Raw genomic sequence first — 19,930 nt, 5'->3', positions numbered from 1 at the left:
GTTGAAGGAGCTGTTGTAGTGGTTTGTGGTGCTGTTGTAGTGGTTAGTGTTGTCGTTGTTGTGGTCGAAGGAGCTGTTGTAGTGGTTGGTGGTGTTGTTGTAGTGGTGGTTGGAGGTGCTGTTGTAGTGAATGGTGATGGTGTTGTAGTGGTTGGTGGTGTTGTTGTAGTGGTGGTTGGAGGTGCTGTTGTAGTGGTTGGTGGTGTTGTTGTCGTGGTCGGAGGTGCTGTTGTAGCTGTTGCTTGTGTTGTTCCAATGGTGGTTGGTGGTGTTGTAGTGGTTGGTGTTGTTGTAGTCGTTGGTAATGCTGTTGTAGTGGCCGGTAATGCTGTTGTAGTGGCCGTAGTGGTGGTTGGAGGTGCTGTTGTAGTGGTCGGTGGTGTTGTTGTCGTGGTCGGAGGTGCTGTTGTAGCGGTTGTTGGTGTTGTTGTAATAGTGGTTGGTGTTGTTGTAGTGGTTGGTGTTGTTGTAGTGGTTGGTAATGCTGTTGTAGTGGCCGGTAATGCTGTTGTAGTGGCCGTAGTGGTGGTTGGAGGTGCTGTTGTAGTGGTTAGTGTTATCGTTGTTGTGGTCGAAGGAGCTGTTGTAGTGGTTGGTGGTGGTGTTGTTGTAGTGGTGGTTGGAGGTGCTGTTGTAGTGAATGGTGATGGTGTTGTAGCGGTTGTTGGTGTTGTTGTAATGGTGGTTGGTGGTGTTGTAGTGGTTGGTGGTGTTGTTGTTGTGGTCGGAGGTGCTGTTGTAGCGGTTGTTGGTGTTGTTGCAATGGTGGTTGGTGTTGTTGTAGTGGTTGGTAATGCTGTTGTAGTGGCCGTAGTGGTGGTTGGTGGTGTTGTTGTAGAGGTGGTTGGAGGTGCTGTTGTAGCGGTTGTTGGTGTTGTTGCAATGGTGGTTGGTGTTGTTGTAGTGGTTGGTAATGCTGTTGTAGTGGCCGGTAATGCTGTTGTAATCGCCGTAGTGGTGGTTGGAGGTGCTGTTGTAGTGGTTAGTGTTATCGTTGTTGTGGTCGAAGGAGCTGTTGTAGTGGTTGGTGGTGGTGTTGTAGTGGTTGGTAGTGTTGTTATAGTGGTGGTTGGAGGTGCTGTTGTAGTGAATGGTGATGGTGTTGTAGCGGTTGTTGGTGTTGTTGTAATGGTGGTTGGTGTTGTTGTAGTGGTTGGTGTCATTGTAGTGGTTGGTAATGCTGTTGTAGTGGCCGGTAATGCTGTTGTAGTGGCCGTAGTGGTGGTTGGAGGTGCTGTTGTAGTGGTTAGTGTTGTCGTTGTTGTGGTCGAAGGAGCGGTTGTAGTGGTTGGTGGTGTTGTTGTAGTGGTGGTTGGAGGTGCTGTTGTAGTGAATGGTGATGGTGTTGTAGCGGTTGTTGGTGTTGTTGTAATGGTGGTTGGTGTTGTTGTAGTGGCCGTAGTGGTGGTTGGAGGTGCTGTTGTAGTGGTTAATGTTATTGTTGTTGTGGTCGAAGGAGCTGTTGTAGTGGTTGGTGGTGTTGTTGTAGTGGTGGTTGGAGGTGCTCTTGTAGTGAATGGTGATGGTGTTGTAGCGGTTGTTGGTGTTGTTGTAATGGTGGTTGGTGTTGTTGTAGTGGTTGGTGTCGTTGTAGTGGTTGGTAATGCTGTTGTAGTGGCCGGTAATGCTGTTGTAGTGGCCGTAGTGGTGGTTGGAGGTGCTGTTGTAGTGGTTAGTGTTGTCGTTGTTGTGGTCGAAAGAGCTGTTGTAGTGGTTGCTGGTGGTGTTGTAGTGGTTGGTGTTGTTGTTGTAGTGGTGGTTAGAGGTGCTGTTGTAGTGAATGGTGATGGTGTTGTAGTGGTTTGTGGTGTTGTTGTAGTGGTGGTTGGAGGTGCTGTTGTAGTGGTTGGTGGTGTTTTTGTCGTGGTCGGAGGTGCTGTTGTAGCGGTTGTTGGTGTTGTTGCAATGGTGGTTGGTGTTGTTGTAGTGGTTGGTGTTGTTGTAGTGGTTGGTAATGCTTTTGTATTGGCCGGTAATGCTGTTGTAGTGGCCGGTAATGCTGTTGTAGTGGCCGTAGTGGTGGTTGGAGGTGCTGTTGTAGTGAATGGTGATGGTGTTGTAGCGGTTGTTGATGTTGTTGTAATGGTGGTTGGTGTTGTTGTAGTGGCCGGACAAACACAGGTTTGTCCGGCCACTGTGGTAGTCGGAGGTGCTGTTGTAGTGGTTAATAGTGCAGTTGTAGTGGTTGGTGGTGCTGTTGTAGTGGTCAGAGGTGCTGTTGTAGTGGTTGGAGGTACAGTTGTAGTGGTTGGTGGTGCTGTTGTAGTGGTTGGTGGTGCTGTTGTTGTGGTCAGAGGCCTTGTGTTGGTAGTTGATGGTGTTGTTGTGGTGGTCAGAGGTGATGTTGTAGTGCTTGGTGGAGTTCTTGTAGTAGTTGGTGGTGCTGTTGTGGTGGTCAGTGGTCCTGTTGTAGTGGTTTGTGGTGTGGTTGTGGTGGTCGGAGGTGCTGTTGTAGTGGTTGGTAGTCCTGCTGTTGTAGTTGGAGGTGTTGTTGTGGATGTTGGATGTCCACTTGCAGTTGTTGTTGGTGTCGTTGTAGTGTTCGTTGCTCCTGTTGTAGTGGTTGCTGGCGTTGCGCTTTGTGCTGTCGTCATGACTGTTGATGCAAAAGTTTATTCTTATGTTTTAAATAGTTTTGAAGAGCGCCATAAATTGGTTTGACTTCCCAGCCCTACCATGAACTTTTACTTCATCACTCTCATTTTTCCTACAATTTTCATGTTGTGCTGTGCGTATTATAGTAGATTAAAGCAGTGGAACCGCTTTACTAATTAACCCTTTCATGCATGAATTCTGACAACCTCCATATATGTATATTAAGGATTGTACATACATATAAAACATATTTTACTGTAAATCTGTGGTTTGAACCATACTGAATTTAATGTGTGTGTGTGTGTGTGTATACACTTAAATACATATATAAATATATATATATATACACATATATATATATATACATATATATACACACATACATACATATATATACATACATACATATATATATATATATATATATATATATATATATATATATATATATATATATATATATATATATATACACACACATATACCTATACATATATATAGGACAAATCAACAACTGACAATGACTAATTAATATTGTGACGAACACAGTCCAAAAGATTTAGTAAGCTACATCAGTGTCTATTTCCTATCATAGCCAAGTGGCTAACAAACGTAAATGGACATTTTCAATATGCCTACTAATGTTATCTTGTTGTATCTCTTTTGTTGCCAGTGCTATCCTCCATGCTCTTACATGCTGGGGCAGCAGGTTGAGGGTCACAGATGCCAACAGACTAAATAAACTGATCCACAAGGCCAGTAATGTTGTGGGGATTGAGCTGGCCTCTGTTAGGGTGGTGTCTGAGAGGCAGATGTTGTCCAAGATAAGGACAATCATGGATAATACCTCCCACCCACTCCTTGACATGCTGGTCAGTCACAGACTCTTACTGAACAGCACGTTCAGTAAGAGACTGAGATTACCAAAAAAGCACCACGGAACGACACAGGAGGAAATCATTCCTGCCCGTGGCCCTCTCCCTGTACAACTCCTCCATCTAATACACTGTACACTGCAATACTTACACCCTTTTTACACTTGCTCTTCTCTACTTTGTAATATTCTTGTCAGTTTTCTTTATATTTATTTATAATCACCTCTATTAATTCTTGATATTTATAATTGAGTGATCTGTATATATTAATGCTATTTCTTAAATGTGTAAAATCTGTAACACAATGTATTGTTTGGAGTTTAGTCTGTTACTGTTACTATTTTTAGATTTTTTTCTTGGACCAACTGTAACCCACATAATTTCCTCAGGGATTAATAAAGTATTCCTAATATGATTCTGATTGTTTCAGGATACATGACCGGCCATTATCCAATGACACATCTGCTTTCCGGTATCTTATGCTCGTTTCGCCTCCTCTTCTTTTCTCTTTTTTCTAAACTGAGCACCTGATGGCTTTGAATGTTTCTTGTTCATCTTCCATTGTTTTTAATTTTGCACTCCTGAACACCCATCCCCTAACATAGGTTCACCACAACATTACCTAGTAGACCTACACTTAGTTCACAGATTCGCTTTGTTTATTTCTGGGACTTCGCACAACCTAGGAACAAATCATGAATACATAATGGGCTTGGATTTACAACATTATGAATGAAATGTGCTCTATTTGGAAGCAGCCTGCCCCCCTCCTCTGTCGACGGGTTGTGTGTGAGACTTTAAATCAACAAACTGTAAATTATACATTTTACATTTTTATTGATCCCCTTACCCCTAATCCTAAAGTGTATATTTATTTTCTTACTCTTCTTATATTTATTGTTTGTTTATGTAGCCGTTAAGACTGGTGGACCTAAATCTTCACCTCCAAGTCCGTTCACATACAGAAGGAAGGGGAGTGAGTGGGTCAGCGCTCAGGGCAAAGAAACTAAGCTGGCTTTGAACACACACCATTTATTTCCATTAAAAAAAACCACAGCCAGAATCACAAATACAAGTTAAAATCCCCCTATATACAATAAAAAAAAGTGTCCTCAATACGCTAAAAACCCTGCCAGCAGAAATAACTATACACTATTAAAACAAAGCTAAACAAATGTCTGGTGTTTTCGTGTTTGTTGGTTTGTTTTTATTTTGTTTTATTTTGCGAGTTGGTTATTAAATGCTGCTCCAGCCAGCCAGTAAATCCCCTGCCAACCCGCCCTCTCCTTCCTGTGCTGCAAGCAGCAGGTGCACCTCGCAAACAGTGGGCGCCCCTTACTCCCAGCAAATGGGCGGCAGAAAACCGATCGGTGCCTATGCCATCTCCAAAATGCGCTGGCTGATGTTGGGGCAGCATGAGTACGAGCAACTCTTTTGGTGGAGATGCCCGTGATGCCGCCCCCACCACGATACCGCCCTGGGCAACCGCCCATGTCACCCTTATCAAAAACCGCTACTGGAGGTTGTCATAATTCATCCATGACAGGGTTAAATAACAATAATTGCAATGAAAATAACGTTGAAAGACCAGTGGGTGGCAGGGTATAGAGTGACACATGAGTGTCCAATGTAGTAGTTTATGTGCAAGTATACATTCAACACTGACACAAATACAAGGAAACAGTCTTTGAATAGCTGTTCACTGTAGTGACCACTATGCGCGAAAGGGTTAATAATACCCTCTATATTATAATTTGATCTGTTTGCTCCATGTATAATTTTAACTACTTCCTTTATTTTATTTTAATGTATAAATGCCACAAGAAATTGTCTACCAGTCATATTAAACAATGCTGATCAGTCTTTTTCTTTTACCATTTTATTTATATGGAATCTTTTGGTTTTCTTTGCACTTCCCTTTCGTCTCCATGGATATTGTTCAAAATGTATTATCCAGAATGCAATCTAGAGCTGTTGATCCATCCATCTCTGACCCAATTTACTAAGGTACTGTATTATTTTATACATGTAACCTAAATGTGCTTTGGGTATGATACTTTCTTCTAGCTCTAGTGCATGTACTTACCCTGTCGTTACTCAGTACTTTGTAATGGCTAACAGCTAAACAACAATTCAGTCCAGGTTTGAGCTTGTTTGTGGAAATATGGAATAAATATGGAAGTCGTCTGGACAGTTGACATTTTGTTTTTATGAGAATATTAGTTATTTGAGGATGCACTGAAAGCATGCAGTTATCCTGGAACATTTATTTACTTTAAAATAAATATAATTTAGTTCTTAGTATCCCACAAACAATGATACAGATATGACTTGTAATAAATACTTACTCTGGGCTGCATGAAAATGTCCAAGCAGTATTATCCAGCAAATAATTTTTGTTTCCATGATGGTTGTAGTTACTTCTCACTGCTCTCAGCACAGACTGTTTTTATATCTGATTGTGCATTGTACTTAGATCATGAAATGCTCCTCCCTCCACTATTCAAAGGAATGTTTAAGGATTTGTGACAGAGACAACGTTCATAGAAACTGATAGGTATGTGCACGGGAAAATACATATCTGTGTAATGTAGGACAAATTCATTTTTACTTTTTAATTATTTATTAATATTATCACACACTTACACGATGGGCCTTACACTATGCAGCATCACAGGGTGACCGTCCAGTTTCAACTGTTAATGTCACTACAATCTCTACAAGTTTGTCGTATCTGGTAGTGTCTGATTTGTAGCGTCTTCATGATCTTATTAAGTAAAATTCTCATTCTCATTGTAGGCTATGAATGGAAGCACTCTGTAGGAGTACATCACTTAGTGTTTATGAGTCATAAGCAAAGCATTTCATTTGATTTTAATAAAGATACAATTAATAACACAAAACAACAAATATAAATTGTTAATTGTAGATTAGAATTGTTCTTGTTGTCCACTGCACATTTTTTAATACACTTAGATGACGTTTTTTTCCTTTTAAGAAATATAAATAGCTCGTGTACATAAAGTGCCTTACATTGCATGTAGTAACTAAAACTTCATGAGGTAGGCAAACAGGTTTTTCATTATGTGTTGGACTTCCTCCTGAGAATGATTTTTACTGTGTGTGTGTGTGTGTGTGTGTGTGTGTGTGTGTGTGTGTGTAGTTGTTTTAGGGTTAGGGTTACAAGGTTATAGATAGGTTTAAGGTAAGTATTAAGGTTAGGCAATAATTTCTGATGGTTAACGTTATTGTAAGGGGCTAGGGAAAGCATTATGCCCATTCAATGTCCTGACTAAGGTGTGAAAATGAGAGCTGGTATGTTTTTCCAATGTGGAGGTACGTAAAGACGACAGGAGAGGTCTCAGTGTCTCACTCCAACTTTATTACTGGATTCACCAGAACTCCACATCCAAAAAGCGCATAAATCTGTGAGTGGAATCACCTGGTGGTCCGCCAAAATATATACTGGTCAATAGTTTTAGAACACCCTAATCTTTTCTGTTATTTATTGCAATTTAAGTAATCCAAGTCCAGTGAATAGCTTGAATGGTACAAGGTTAAGTAGTTAACTGCCAGAGATTAAAAAAATGTTAGGTTACCCAAAACTGAAAAATAATGTACATTTTAAAATTATACAAAAAGGCCTTTTACAGGTAAAACAAAATGGGCTAACAATTTCAAGGTTTTATGCAGCAATGGAGGTTGAATAGTATTGTACTGCACAAAGTAGTGTGTCACTACAAAAATGGTGGGAAAAGGGCAGTTAATAATGGAAGAGAGACAGACTATCATGACACTTAAAAATGTAGGTCTTTCCTACAGAGAAATTTCAAAGAAACTCAGGGTGTCAGTGAGTACAGTTTCCTTCACCATGAAAAGGCACTGGGGAAAACTCTGACAGGAAGAGGTCTGGAAGACCCAAAGCCACAACTGATTCGAGGACAATTTTCTGAGAGGTAACATCTTGCATGATAGGCTGCTTTTTGGTTTATCGCGCTGGATCTCTGTACGGCGCCAAGTAGGCGAAAGGATGATTCTACAATGTGTGGCATCAACTGTCAAACATAGAGAAGAGAGTGTGATGGTCTGTGGCTGTTTTGCTGGATCCAGGATCAGTTTACCAGTCACTGAGTACAGGTCAGTTTTCAATTTTACATTAGTCCATTTTAAATGACCTTTGAATGCAACAGAGAATGCATAGAATTCAACAGCATTTCTGGATAATGTTAACCTGTTCTATTGTTTTGCACATGGTAGACATTTAACATACATTCATAGACATGGGGAACTGTGCTCACAGATAGGGACTTCTGAAAGTCTTTCATTCCTCAGGGGTCCTCTTATTCTCCAACATTCTGTTCAGCAATTCACAGCCCTACCTCTAAGACACCTCTGTTCCTATATATGTCATTGGGGAACACAGAAATTTTTCCATGCTGGGTATAGTTACTTTATTTATTTTGAAAACCCGGTATACACCAAACTCTTTAGAAGTTAGTGAAATTTTAAAAAAATGGATTGGGCAATAAAATCAACCTTTGCTTGCTTGAAGTACACAAGGCTCACATTAAATCAGGGGTCAAGTGAATTATTCTGCATAACAAATCAAAATGTCCATAATAAAGAAATCTGAATGTTCAAAGACTATTACAAATAGGGGCAAGATAAAATTTGCGTTAAGCGGTAAATATAAACACGAACTAAATAGCAATTATCGCCATCGTTCCCATGTGGTTCTTGTTTCTCCCGACTGTTTCAGTGTGACACACACGGCGCATGCTCATTTGTCCACGACTCCTGGCTTACTAGTGAATTTTTTTTCAGCATTAGCTAAACTTTGAATAGCTAAAACAACAATTTTCCTTGTGTTGCATGAACACCTAGTCCGTGTATGTGCAGTGCCGCAATATTGGGGCTTTTTATGAAGACAAACAAACTGCGGAAACAGTGTTAGTGCGGCTTTTTGCTGGTGGGTTTGCTAGCTAGCTAAACAACAGAGATTGGTTGTTATCTAACTTACATACATTAAAGTGGACTTCTCAGTCTTTTTTGCAAATAATTAAACGTTTTTTAAGTTTGAAAAAAAATTGCAGTACTGTCTCAACCTCAAGGTAAGCTCTAAATTGTGCTGGCATGGGCATCGCTAAAAGAGTGCTCGGCCGCTTCGGTATTTTTTGACTCGTACAATAATGTGAGTTTAGTCCCGTAAAAGCAGAGAATGGACAGAGACTTGTTGAGGCAATGTTTGACGTATCATGGACAATCCCTGTTCAACACGCTGAAATGTGAACAAACGGAAAATCCAGACTTCCAAGCGGTGGTGTCTGACCTCTGCAAAGCCACGTATGAGAGGTATGTCTGAGTTTATGAGCACCACGGCAGGCTGCTGCAGAATGCCAAAAGTCATAAGTACAGACAAAATGCTAGCGCATCATTATTTTCTCTTAAAGTGTTAGACAAAGATGATATTGCATATAGGTTGTGAATTAAACGCAGCAGTTGTGCTGGGTACAGTGATTGGTGCAGAAGAACTAAATTCATGTGAAACCATTAATTAAACTGAGCATGCAGTGCAGTAACACTTACCAGCGATGTGGAACTTTAAGTTTGTTAATAACAAATTGTATGACTTACTGAAACTTATAGTTGAAGTACATCAGTATAATTCAGCTTAGGGGGCACAGGGACTTTACTGGATGAGCTGTGAGCCCCACACTGCTCCTGAGTATTCTGTGATCAGCAGCTCATCAATTGCTGAGGCACATTGTGTCAAAAAAAAAAAAATCCCCAACACTCTGCTGACCTGATTACTGCAGGGTTCCAAGTCTCTGACATTAACATCAGTACATGAAAGGCACACCATGAGCTTCATGGCATGGGTTTCCATGGCCGAGCAACACCTGTAGGTGTAATGTGTCAGTGGCACACTACTTTTGTCCATGTAAGCATATGTTGTTTCCAGACATGTTTTTCCGCCCCAATCATTTGTGAATGGTGTAGTTAAACTAAAATACCATTGTATGAAAAGAGGTGCAAAAAGTACGCATCTGTTTTTGACTAGCTACTGCATCTGTCATTGTAGAATAAAAATAAGTAGTGTAATACAATAACTCTCAATGAAGGTCTGTGAACAAAGAGCAGGAGTGTGTATTAATTCAACCTTTTTCTGTTGCATTACTTCATTTTCCTTTGCACCATTATACAAGAATTAGTTTGTCATAGGTGAATTCAGTCCAGCTGATCTTACTGATCTTTCTTTTGTTGTTGTTCTGTGCAGTAGGTGTGAAGAGCAGAGCAACCCACTTGTGGAGCAATTCATTGCCAGGAAGGCTGACATCCTGTTCAGTCCAGTATGGAGGACCGCTGGTCTTCGAGGAGAGGAGCACGAGGAGGAGGAGGCTGTAGGTGTGTGTTGTTCATACTTGTGCGTGTAAATGAAGATGAGTATGACTTGCACATAGGCCCTATCTGATGTTGAGAAAAGTGTCTGTATTTTGTGACACACTGCATCACATCTGTCTTCGCTCTTCCAGAGCCCTATGCAGTTATGCCACCAATGGAGGTATTCATGGAGGTGTCGTATGAGGAGAGGCGATCCATGATTTACCGGGATTTGGAAAGAGGAGACATTGTGGTGGGGAGGATCAACAACATTAGAGAATACGGCTTCTTTCTCACTCTGTTTTGCACAGCGGGAGGTCTGAAAAGAGACATTGAGGACTTAGAGTTGTCGGTAGGTCAACAAGTTCAGCCTTTTGAATGTCCTTGAGTTATGTCATAAATCATCACTGTAGAAGCTGAACATTTGGGACTGTTGGCCAGTTGTTGATGAAAAACCGGCTGTGTAGCTCTGGGAATACCCGAGTGACTGCCAGTTCTTTCTTTGCGTGGAGCTTACATAAGAATACAGTCATGCTTAAAATTCATGTTATGAGTCCATGTGATGATATCTGTGCCGTAATCGTCATTTAGTCTTGTGCTTTACGGGACGTACAGGAGTGGCAGTTCCAAAAGATTTCTGCTTTTCATCTTCATGTCTGTTGTAAAAAAACACCTGCATATTTGTCATCAAGCCACCTCAACCTCAACAGAAAGCTTCCTGGAGAGTTTCTGGTGTCAGACTGTAAATGTTGTGTAATTAAATTTGCTGCTCTGTCCACCTGAACTAAATCTGCCATCCACCTTGCATTTTACTATTATTTCATAAAGGCACATCTTTCTTCACCCTTCAGGCTCTGTGTCATGTCAGAGAAATTCCCTCCACTGGCAGCCATGATGATCCCCTGGCGTACTACCAGATTGGGGACTTCATCAGAGGTTTGTGTCTAACACAACCAGAACACTGAGGTCCAGAATCATATACTGCAGTTTTTTTCAGGAGCCTTTAAAACATTTTCTAATAATAGATTTATTAGACAGACAAAACCTGCATAAAGTATAATAATCTAGCTAATACCTTCATTCCACGGAAAATTGGCCTATGATAGTGTCTTTTTCCATTTGATGCTTTTTTGTGTCTCAACACAACCTATATCTTAAAGTTTTAGTCTTTTATCCTATTTTAATTTTCAGGTTTGCAGTGCAGTTATAATCATAATGCTTGCTGCTTTTTGAATTCCATAGTGCTGCTTCGCAGTACTGTAATGGGATATGTAAAGAATGACGGTCTGATCTTTTCTTATTCTGTAGCTGGAGTGAAAGATATTGATCGCTACCAGGAGAAAATCACAGTGTCACTACATCAGGCCTGTCTTTCTCCGAGCTTGGAGCACATCAAACTTGGTGTCATTACCAAGGAGGAGCTGCCTGTTCATTACAGGTAAAGAAAAACAACACGGATTGCTGAAAGAAGAAAAACAAACCTGCTTAGCTAGTTCGAGTGAAAACTGTTGCATAGCATTGCATTAAGAAATGTCAAGCATTTGAACTAGTGTTTCATATCAAGCTTCAGTTGATTGTAGCTGCAGCAGACCATCTGTATTCGCAGTCACTGCTCATGTAAAATGTAAAGTTTGGGGATTCAGTTTTTCTTTTTTATATTCATGCTTTTTTCAAGAATATGATGTATTTTGTTACACAAATGAGCGGGCTGATATGTAGCCTGAGCTTTAGTATAAAAGCTTAATCTGATATAAATATGTATTAATGCATTAACGTGTGGTTGCAGTGACTGCTCTCTCCTTAGTCGTAGTGTTCAGGCAGCCACTGACTCCAGTGAGACATATGAGCGTATACTGACAGGTTGCCATGGATACCACAACCCCTCTGTAGTGGACTACTTGCTGGAAAAGGTGGGAATTAGTGATACCCACCCACCGTCAATGATGCGAGGACTGCAGAGGTAAACTTTTAGTTGGTGCGATTACTCAGTAATTCCCCTAATTTCATACAAATTTGCAAGCAGATTCATGTAATAATGGAAGTTTGGACATCTAGCAAGACTGTTAAATAGTGTGGTGTCTATGGTTCTTTTCTCCACAGTAAACTTTTCCAAGCAGAGGATTTTGCTTCTGCAATCAGGAAGAAACAGTCTGCATCCTGGGCCTTAAAGTGGTAATGTATTAGCTATCAACTTTGACCACAGAAAATGGATGGGATGTTGCATCTTTTTGTTTTTGGACCACTTATTCCCTCTGGCTTAGACTTCACAATAATACAAACCTGACTTGTATTTTGCTTGTGTGTTTTTCAAGTGTCCGTGCAGGGGTGGACCACTTCAAACATGGTCGCCATGTGGAAGCCATGAATGAATACAACAAAGCCTTGGAAATAGACATTAGTAATGTAGAAGCACTGGTGGCACGTGGAGCTCTGTGAGTGTGCTTTCAGTTCAAATGATGAGAACTGTTGTTGTATAACTCTGTCCTTGTTTGAGATATTCCTTGGTCTTTCATGACCCTGTAAACACCTAACTGGTTTAAATTACAAGAAATATATACAGTGTTTACAATAGTTTATTTATTGGATGCATCAAGACATTTTAAACGACTTTTTCGACAAAGTTTCCTCATACCATTTCCCATACCAGAATGGAATGAGGAACAGTACTTAAGACACCACACCTGTTCATGTACTGACACTTGTTACCGAAACCTGGCATAGTCCTGGAAACGAGATCAATCTTTTTTGTGTTTCTTTCACTTTGCACACAGGTATGCTAACAAAGGCAGCATCATGAAGGCAATAACAGACTTTGAACGAGCTCTGGAGAACTGTCCCGATCACCGCAACGCCAAGAAGTATCTGTGTCAGACACTAGTGGAGAGAGGAAAACAGTAAGCACTGCTTCACTTAGTAGGCAGATGTGAAATGAGAGCTTACAGTTCAGTAGTGATCCACTAGTTGAAAGACTCAGATCAGAGAGAAGTTTAAGAATGTTAATGAGAAGCTGCCAGCTCCACCACCTTTTTCTTGTTATAGTGCACAATGGGCCTGATATGTCAGTATGCAAATACTATTGATTTTAAATCCAGTTATGAAGAGCGATGTGCAAGGTAACTATAGACAGAACAACTTTGATTTTTCCCAAGGAGGCAACGAAGCTTTCTCTGGCCTGCTCCTTTTTCCCTGTTTAACCATTTCACAGCGTGATTATGGTGCACTGCTGGTGTTTATGAATAGAAGCTGCATAGAAGGACGAAGTTAGGAAAAGGTTCACAGGCTATTCTGAAACAGGTGAGCGAGCATCAGCTCAGCTGCTTTGTTCCCGTGAAAAAGGGAGTAACATGTAAATAACATGTATTATCATTTACTCAAAGGATGTTTGTTTGTGCTTGCAGGCTTGAGGAACAGGAAAAGCTAGTAACAGCTGAGGGATTGTACAGAAGAGCTCTAGCTTTAGATGGCTCAAACTCTGAGGCACAGGAAGCCCTGCACAAGATCACAGACACTATACAGGTGAGCGGACACAACACACACACATGCATACACACACACGCACACGTGCCTGAGGGGTTCAAAAAAGTTGGCAGGTATGCAGTGTGTGTATTTTAGGCTTAACTATTAAAGCACATGCAGAAATAATGGTCCCATCAAAGTTTAATTTTAAAATGGTGTTATTTCTGTGTGACTTCAGAAAAATTAATAAAAAAGGTGGAAAAAGTGAGCAGCTGCTTGTTGCTCTGACAACACAGAGAAAGGGATGGTATGAGGATAGACTAGTGTCTCGTAAAATTAGTTGACAAGTTCCCAGAACTGTATTTATGTGTGCTCTGCTTAAATATGTTTAACATGTTTTTTTAACAAATATGTGTGGCTCTGTGTACTGACCACGAGAAAATAGGCACACTAAAGTTAGCAGCTAACCGGTGACCACTGGGCACTAAGCAGCTACAGATCCAGATATTTCTGATAGCAGTAAGAATTTTTCCTTGCTCAAAAGAGGCCTTTTGGGGTGTTTACGCACATGATCACAGTAGAATTCAGTTAAAAAAAGAGTTTTTAAGCCCTCGGTATACCTGCTGCATTGGTTGCTTTGTCCTACGCTGGGAATGCCACTGACAGCCACATCCATTTCTGTTTGCTGTGGCAGTGCACGTAGCTGCTGTAGTATTAAACGATATCCTGAACGATAGGTGAAAAAACCTCTACATCCGCACTGACAAAGGAAGAGAAGAAGTGAAAACTGGAAGCAAAAGAATTGCTGAGGTTGTTTTTACACAAATAACTTCACATAAAAAATGTGAGGGAAATCTGTTTGTTTTATGTAACTGAAAAAACAAAACAAAACTGTCCAATATATTAGATTTTTAAATTTAGAACTGAAGAAGCTTCTCGGATGAGAGGTGAAACGTCTTCAAGCAACTTAAAGAAGTCCAGACGCTTTTCTTTGCAAGCTCCTTTGACTAGATTTTTAAATCCCCAAATATTAGTCTGGAAAATCCTCTATCGGTTGGGCTGTGCTTTTCACTCCCATCAGCTGTATGAAAATGTATTACATTCAAAGACTGAAGAAAGAACTGTGAATATTACAGCATTAGTGGAAACTTGACAGGTCAATTTGAAGTAGTTGATAAAAACGGGTGTTTGTAGTAATATTAATGAAGGCTGTGTTATATGCAGGTACTTTCCCTAATCATTGTTACTACCTGTGTCTTTGTGTTAGAATGGCTGCTGTGAAAAGACTGTTGTTGACAGATTATCATAAGATTGTCTTACATGAAGCAGTGGATTTTGTGGTTAATCTGAGGCTTGTTAATTAAACACTAAACATTTGCACAACTTTAGCAGCTCAATAAATAAGGAACACCTCCTGTACCAAGACAGTGTTAATTTTATATATGCAGGCCTTTGACACTCGTTCAATGTTGACCTCTGTAATATAGGACATGAATTTAAAAGGTTTACTAGTTATTAACTTGATTATCAGCAGTTTTAACTTAAGCCTTTTGTATGTAAGGTGTAGTATGCCACAACACTGAAAGGGCTAAGGTAAGTCTTTGGTAAGAAATGCCTTAATAAAGGTGATTTATAATAGATTGCCTTATAAAATGTTTAATAGTGAAATGGCTCACTATAAAAGACTAACTTGTCAGTTTGTTGACAATCATAGCAAATCATTTAATTTGTATAGCAAGACAATGAACTTTGATGGTAAAGGTAAAAATAACCTTAAATTTAGGGATAAAATGAGGGTGAGGCATGTTGTGTGACTTTTGTTTTTTTTGTTTGGGGGGGGGGCCTAAAGAATGGTAAATGGCCTGTATTTGTATAGCGCTTTACTTGGTCCTAAGGATCCCAAAGCGCTTTACACTAGGGATGGGCGATAGAAATGATATACGATAGATTCGATATAAATTTGGCTAACGATAGAGATTTTGACTATACCGCTCTATCGCGATAGCGCATGTTGATGACGTCATCAAGCTGCGCCTGTTTTGGTCGAAAGCATTGCAGTGGCCTACAACCATTATCATCTACAAATTATGCCCGGCGACAGTCATAGCAAAGAGATGAAGCACTTTTGAAATATGGGGAAAGCCAAAACCTGCGCTTCCTCCACTTCCGTAACATTGATTCATTAATGCTGAATTCTCTCGCAGCTGCTCTATTCCCGTGTTGTTGCAGTATATTAATAACTAACCTCATATTGTGGATGAATAATCTCAGTTGTTCTCCTGACTGAAGTTTGGCCCGTGTATAGCATCCTGCTATGCCTTGTCCCTAACCACCAGAAACCCTCACGTTAACTTTTATTGAGTGGAAAAAAGTTGGCGTTCATCCTCCAGCTTCACTGTGCTAATGTTATGCTAACATAGCTGTGTTGCTAGCAATCAGGTAGCACAACATTATATACCAGGTAGTCCAACTTCAGTAACCCTGCAAACGCCACTGCTGTTTAGTTTTCTGTCTTCATTTATGTTGGAAGTGGTAGCAGAGCTGTACGTTTTAATTAGTTTCAAAAATCTCTCAGTCAGAACATGGTATGTCATGTTTAGGTGGAAACTAGCGAGCTAACTTCCTGCTAACTTCTAACTCCGTTAAATTTAATAAATTCTGTTTTCATGGATCCCTGGATGTTAAACCTAATTGTTACACCTGGTAAAGCAGCAATGCTCATAATTTTATTAAAGATGAAAGAATTTAGACCGTTTTTAACTCTCAGTGTTCGTTTGACTTTGGGACCTGAAGCGGACGGAGTTTTGGACCCAGATTACTCCACAAAGCTCCTCACCACAGCAGCCGTAATGCTCTGACGATCCATCAAGCAGTGCGGCTTACCAAAGTTGTACTAAAACATTTTTTAACAGATTTCTGCACGCCAAAATCGGTTCGAGGTCAGTAAGCACAACCAGAATTCATACATAAGGCACACTCTCGATTTTTGAGAAAATTAAAGGATTTTAAGTGTGCCTTATTGTGTGGAAAATACATTATACAGAAGAAAATAATATATCGTGATATATATCGTTACCACACGTGCTTCAAATTATACCGAGATATGGATTTTAGGCCATATTGCCCAGCCCTACTTTACACTATACACAGTCATCCACCCATTCACACACACATTCGCACACAGAAGGAGAGAGTGGGACAGCAAAGAGTATAACAATAAACAGTAAATGTGTGTGGGTACGGCTGGGTGCTGAAGAAAGACATGAGCTGCTGTCCATGGTGTTGAAACCAGTTTGAGCACATTTCTAAAGTGCATATTATTCATGATTGTTAGGAATGTTTACTTTAAAAAAAACAAACACTATATTTAGAAAAGAAAAAATGCTTTTTTACTTTGCTCCGAGCACTGTGGTTTGTAATACTGATGAACTGTTTTGGTGTGTATGTGTGTGTTCGCAACCCTTGGACTCTGACCCTCTGCCCTTTGACCTTCTGACTGCTGCGGTCTTGTCACCTGCCTCGTGGGGGGGGGAATAATCTGCACAATGGCAACAATGACTCCTCTTCTCCTGGATACTTGTGTTCCGTGTCCCGGGTTCAAATACGGTAATGTTGAAACCTTCTCCACCTAATTCTGGGACAAATACTGTTTCTTTGCACATCTCTGCTTGCACCTCTGTCCTTCCATCAATCTAAAAAATTTTTTTAAATCTACCCCCGCTCTGGGATCATACCACATCATTCTCTATGGTAAATCTGTAACTCATCACACATTTCTCTTCCTGCGATCTGTTTGGTTTGTGACGGTTATGTATGCTCTACAAACCTCTTGATTTTTTTTCTTTTCCTCTCCATACATACTTGCTCTGATGCAAATGGCTGAATAAATGAATGAATGAATGATTGTTGTTTCGGGATTTTTGCGTGGTTTTGGGTCATGGCGTGTATGTCTTTGAATATGTTTCTGTGGACTTTTGGCTGCCTGCCATTGTCATGTCTCGTCTTGCCTCGCCTCACCCGGCGACTAAAGAAATCGATTCGCCTGCGAGAGGAAGCACTGGCTAAGGAACAGGTCAAAACTAAGAGTGGCCAGAGCAGTGCTGAAAAATTACGTAAGATCTTAAAAGAGGAGAAGAGGTAAGCTGACCGATTGATTTATTCACTTAAAGCTAAAAGAAAGGCCACTTCCGTTAAGGACGGCCTCATAATACCCCGTCTGTTTTACCAGAAAAATATTATCAGTACATATCTTCTATTTTTCAGGATGAAGAAAAAGCGGAAGAGATCATCCTCCTCCTCATCCTCCACTTCTTCAAGGACATCCTCCTCCTCCACATCATCATCGTCCTCTCGCAGGCAGTCTAAAAAGAAGAAAAAGAAAAGGAGGAAATCAGAGCGTGGAAGCAAGCGCCATCGCAGGATCTCCTCAAAGGAGAGCAGGAGAAGCAACGAGGGTAAGAAAGATAGGAAGGAGAAAGAGGAGGATGATGAAGTGGAGTGGTATCCCGCACCTTCCAATACCTCAGCTACTTTTCTCAACCAGGTGGGAGGCCTGGGGTTTGGAGTGAGGGACGAGGAGCAGGTAGAAGGGAAGGATGCAGATGATAGAAAGAGTTTCAAGCTGTACTTGCTGTCAGCAGCTTCAGAAGAGGAAGAGTCTGACTCCTCACAGAGAGAAAGAAAGGGAAGGGACAGGGAGGAGAGCAGGACGAAGAAAACAAAGAGCAGCCTGAGCAGAAGCCCAGATAGAGAGAAGATTAGGAGCAGGAGTAGAGAAAGGAGGAATAGAAGTAGGGATGGTGACAGGAAGAAAGACAGAAGAAGCAGTGACTCCAAAAGGAGAAGTAGTTTAGATGAAAATTCCAAGCGGAAATTATCCTGCTCGTCAGGAGAGTTGGAGTATTCGGGTCGTAAATCTAGTTACCGACCTGAGCATTCAGGAAATTCCGCTTCCAAACACCCAGAGAACAGGAATGACTCATCATCCAGGAACCTCTTTGAAGAGAATAGAGGGAGGCTGGAAGTTCACGGAGCAGATCAGGTGAAAAGAGAGAAGGAAAGTCGAATGGAAGAAGGTACCATGCCAGATCAAGGACACAGTAAAAAAGGAAGTGCTGGAAATCAAAATGAACAGTGCAGCATGGGGGCCAAAAAGGACCTCCCTGCAAACCTGTTGGATATTTTTAACCAGATTGCTCAGTTTGAGAAGGAAAAAGGAGTGAAACCAAAAAAATAACAAGAGGGTATGATACCCATACAGGTGTTCGGAAAAGAGGTGAAAGTAATATTTGTACCATGAAACTACTCTCTGGACTTCATCAATACTCCTGATCTATGGCCAAATCTGTTGCTGATTGAATGTCACCAGCTATTTTTTTTTTTTTTTTAAGTTTGCCTTTTTGCAGAAAATGAGCCGTTTTACTTTGAAAGGTTGTTATTCTCTATGTCAGACTGGAGTCCTATAATAATTTCCCAGTAACTGTTTGTCAAAATGTGCTGAAATGTTCACCTTGATGGGTTCAAACAGGTTTAACACTTTAAAATAATGCTACAGTAAATTTACATTTTTAAACTGGCAAACAGTAGATGTCATATCTAAGCATGAGAATATCAGATTCAGTCCATATTATTACATTATCTTCAGAAGCATCGCCTTTAGAGAATAGTGAACATTTTGACAAGCTGTTGCATAACTTTGCTCTGTAAGCTTGATGATCTGTTCTGTGACGCTCTTTTTGCTGTCAAAGAAGTTGACTGCCTTATGTTTACTGCTGTGTGCCATGTTGTACATTCTTTCTGTGGCTTGTTAAACCTCTGTCCAAACAATCCTTAAGACTATACTTAGTGCAGAAGTTCCAGCTGTATTCTGACTAATTGTCTCCTGTAATAAAACAAAGTCAGTTGAGTCATTAAAGCATTTCAAATGTCAAACCTGCAAGTCGTTGAAGTCCTTTTTTTTTCTTCTTCTTTTTTTTTATAGCTGTCATCCAATACACGTCTGCATGTTATCTACAGTGATGAGCACTGTGTTACAGAAATGAGATCAGGTGCAGATATAATCAATTAGATGCAGTGTTGTGGAAAAGTATTTGCCCCCTTCATGGTTTTTTTCCTTCTACTTTATTGCACTGAAATGTTTCAGATCACCAAACAAATTTTAGTATTGGACAAAGATGACCCGGGCCCATTGAATTAAGAAATCACTCAAATAGAACCTCTGACATAGGCTTAAAAAAATCTCAGAAAATGCAACACATCACACCACTATCTAAAGTCATTCAAGAGCATTTAAGAATCAAAGTCACTGACATTTAAAGGATTACAGACCATTGCTAAGACTTTGTTACTCAAGTGGTGAACAGTAGTGAATCTTTCCAAGAGTGGCCAGCCAAAATTACTGAGCATCAACAGCATACCCAGAACAACTTCTAAAGAGATGCAGATGTCACTTGCCTCTATTAAGGTCAGAGTTCATGATTAAACTAAAAAAAGAGGCTGGACAAAAGCCGAAGACTAAAATCACTGCTGAACAAACAGAACACAAAGGTTGATCTCACATTTGCCAGAAGACATCAAGACCTATAGGAAAACATTCTGTGGACCGATGAGACAAAAGCTGAACC

General features: G+C 40.4%; 1 protein-coding gene across 2 annotated transcripts; it reads left to right on the top strand.

Annotated features, from left to right (window-relative positions):
• Positions 1–8,216: 8,216 nt before the first annotated feature.
• ttc14 (tetratricopeptide repeat domain 14) lies at positions 8,217–19,238 on the top strand. Of its 2 annotated transcripts, none has more exons than XM_085138273.1 (12): positions 8,217–8,822; positions 9,751–9,875; positions 10,004–10,203; positions 10,703–10,787; positions 11,160–11,289; positions 11,656–11,811; positions 11,952–12,023; positions 12,164–12,283; positions 12,623–12,745; positions 13,250–13,367; positions 17,338–17,444; positions 17,571–19,238. In XM_085138273.1, the coding sequence occupies exons 1-12, from the start codon at positions 8,689–8,691 to the stop codon at positions 18,541–18,543; spliced, it is 2,343 nt and encodes a 780-aa protein (XP_084994399.1). In that variant the 5' UTR covers positions 8,217–8,688; the 3' UTR covers positions 18,544–19,238. The 2 variants fall into 2 exon arrangements, with proteins under 2 accessions (XP_084994399.1, XP_084994398.1); XM_085138272.1 differs by having other exon boundaries at positions 9,748–9,875.
• Positions 19,239–19,930: the final 692 nt, after the last annotated feature.

The sequence above is a fragment of the Neolamprologus multifasciatus genome, chromosome 17, assembly GCF_963576455.1.
Source record: "Neolamprologus multifasciatus chromosome 17, fNeoMul1.2, whole genome shotgun sequence".
Classification (NCBI taxonomy): domain Eukaryota; kingdom Metazoa; phylum Chordata; class Actinopteri; order Cichliformes; family Cichlidae; genus Neolamprologus; species Neolamprologus multifasciatus.
The sequence above is the reverse complement of the archived record's forward strand: the minus strand, read 5'-3'. Positions and strand labels throughout refer to the sequence as shown.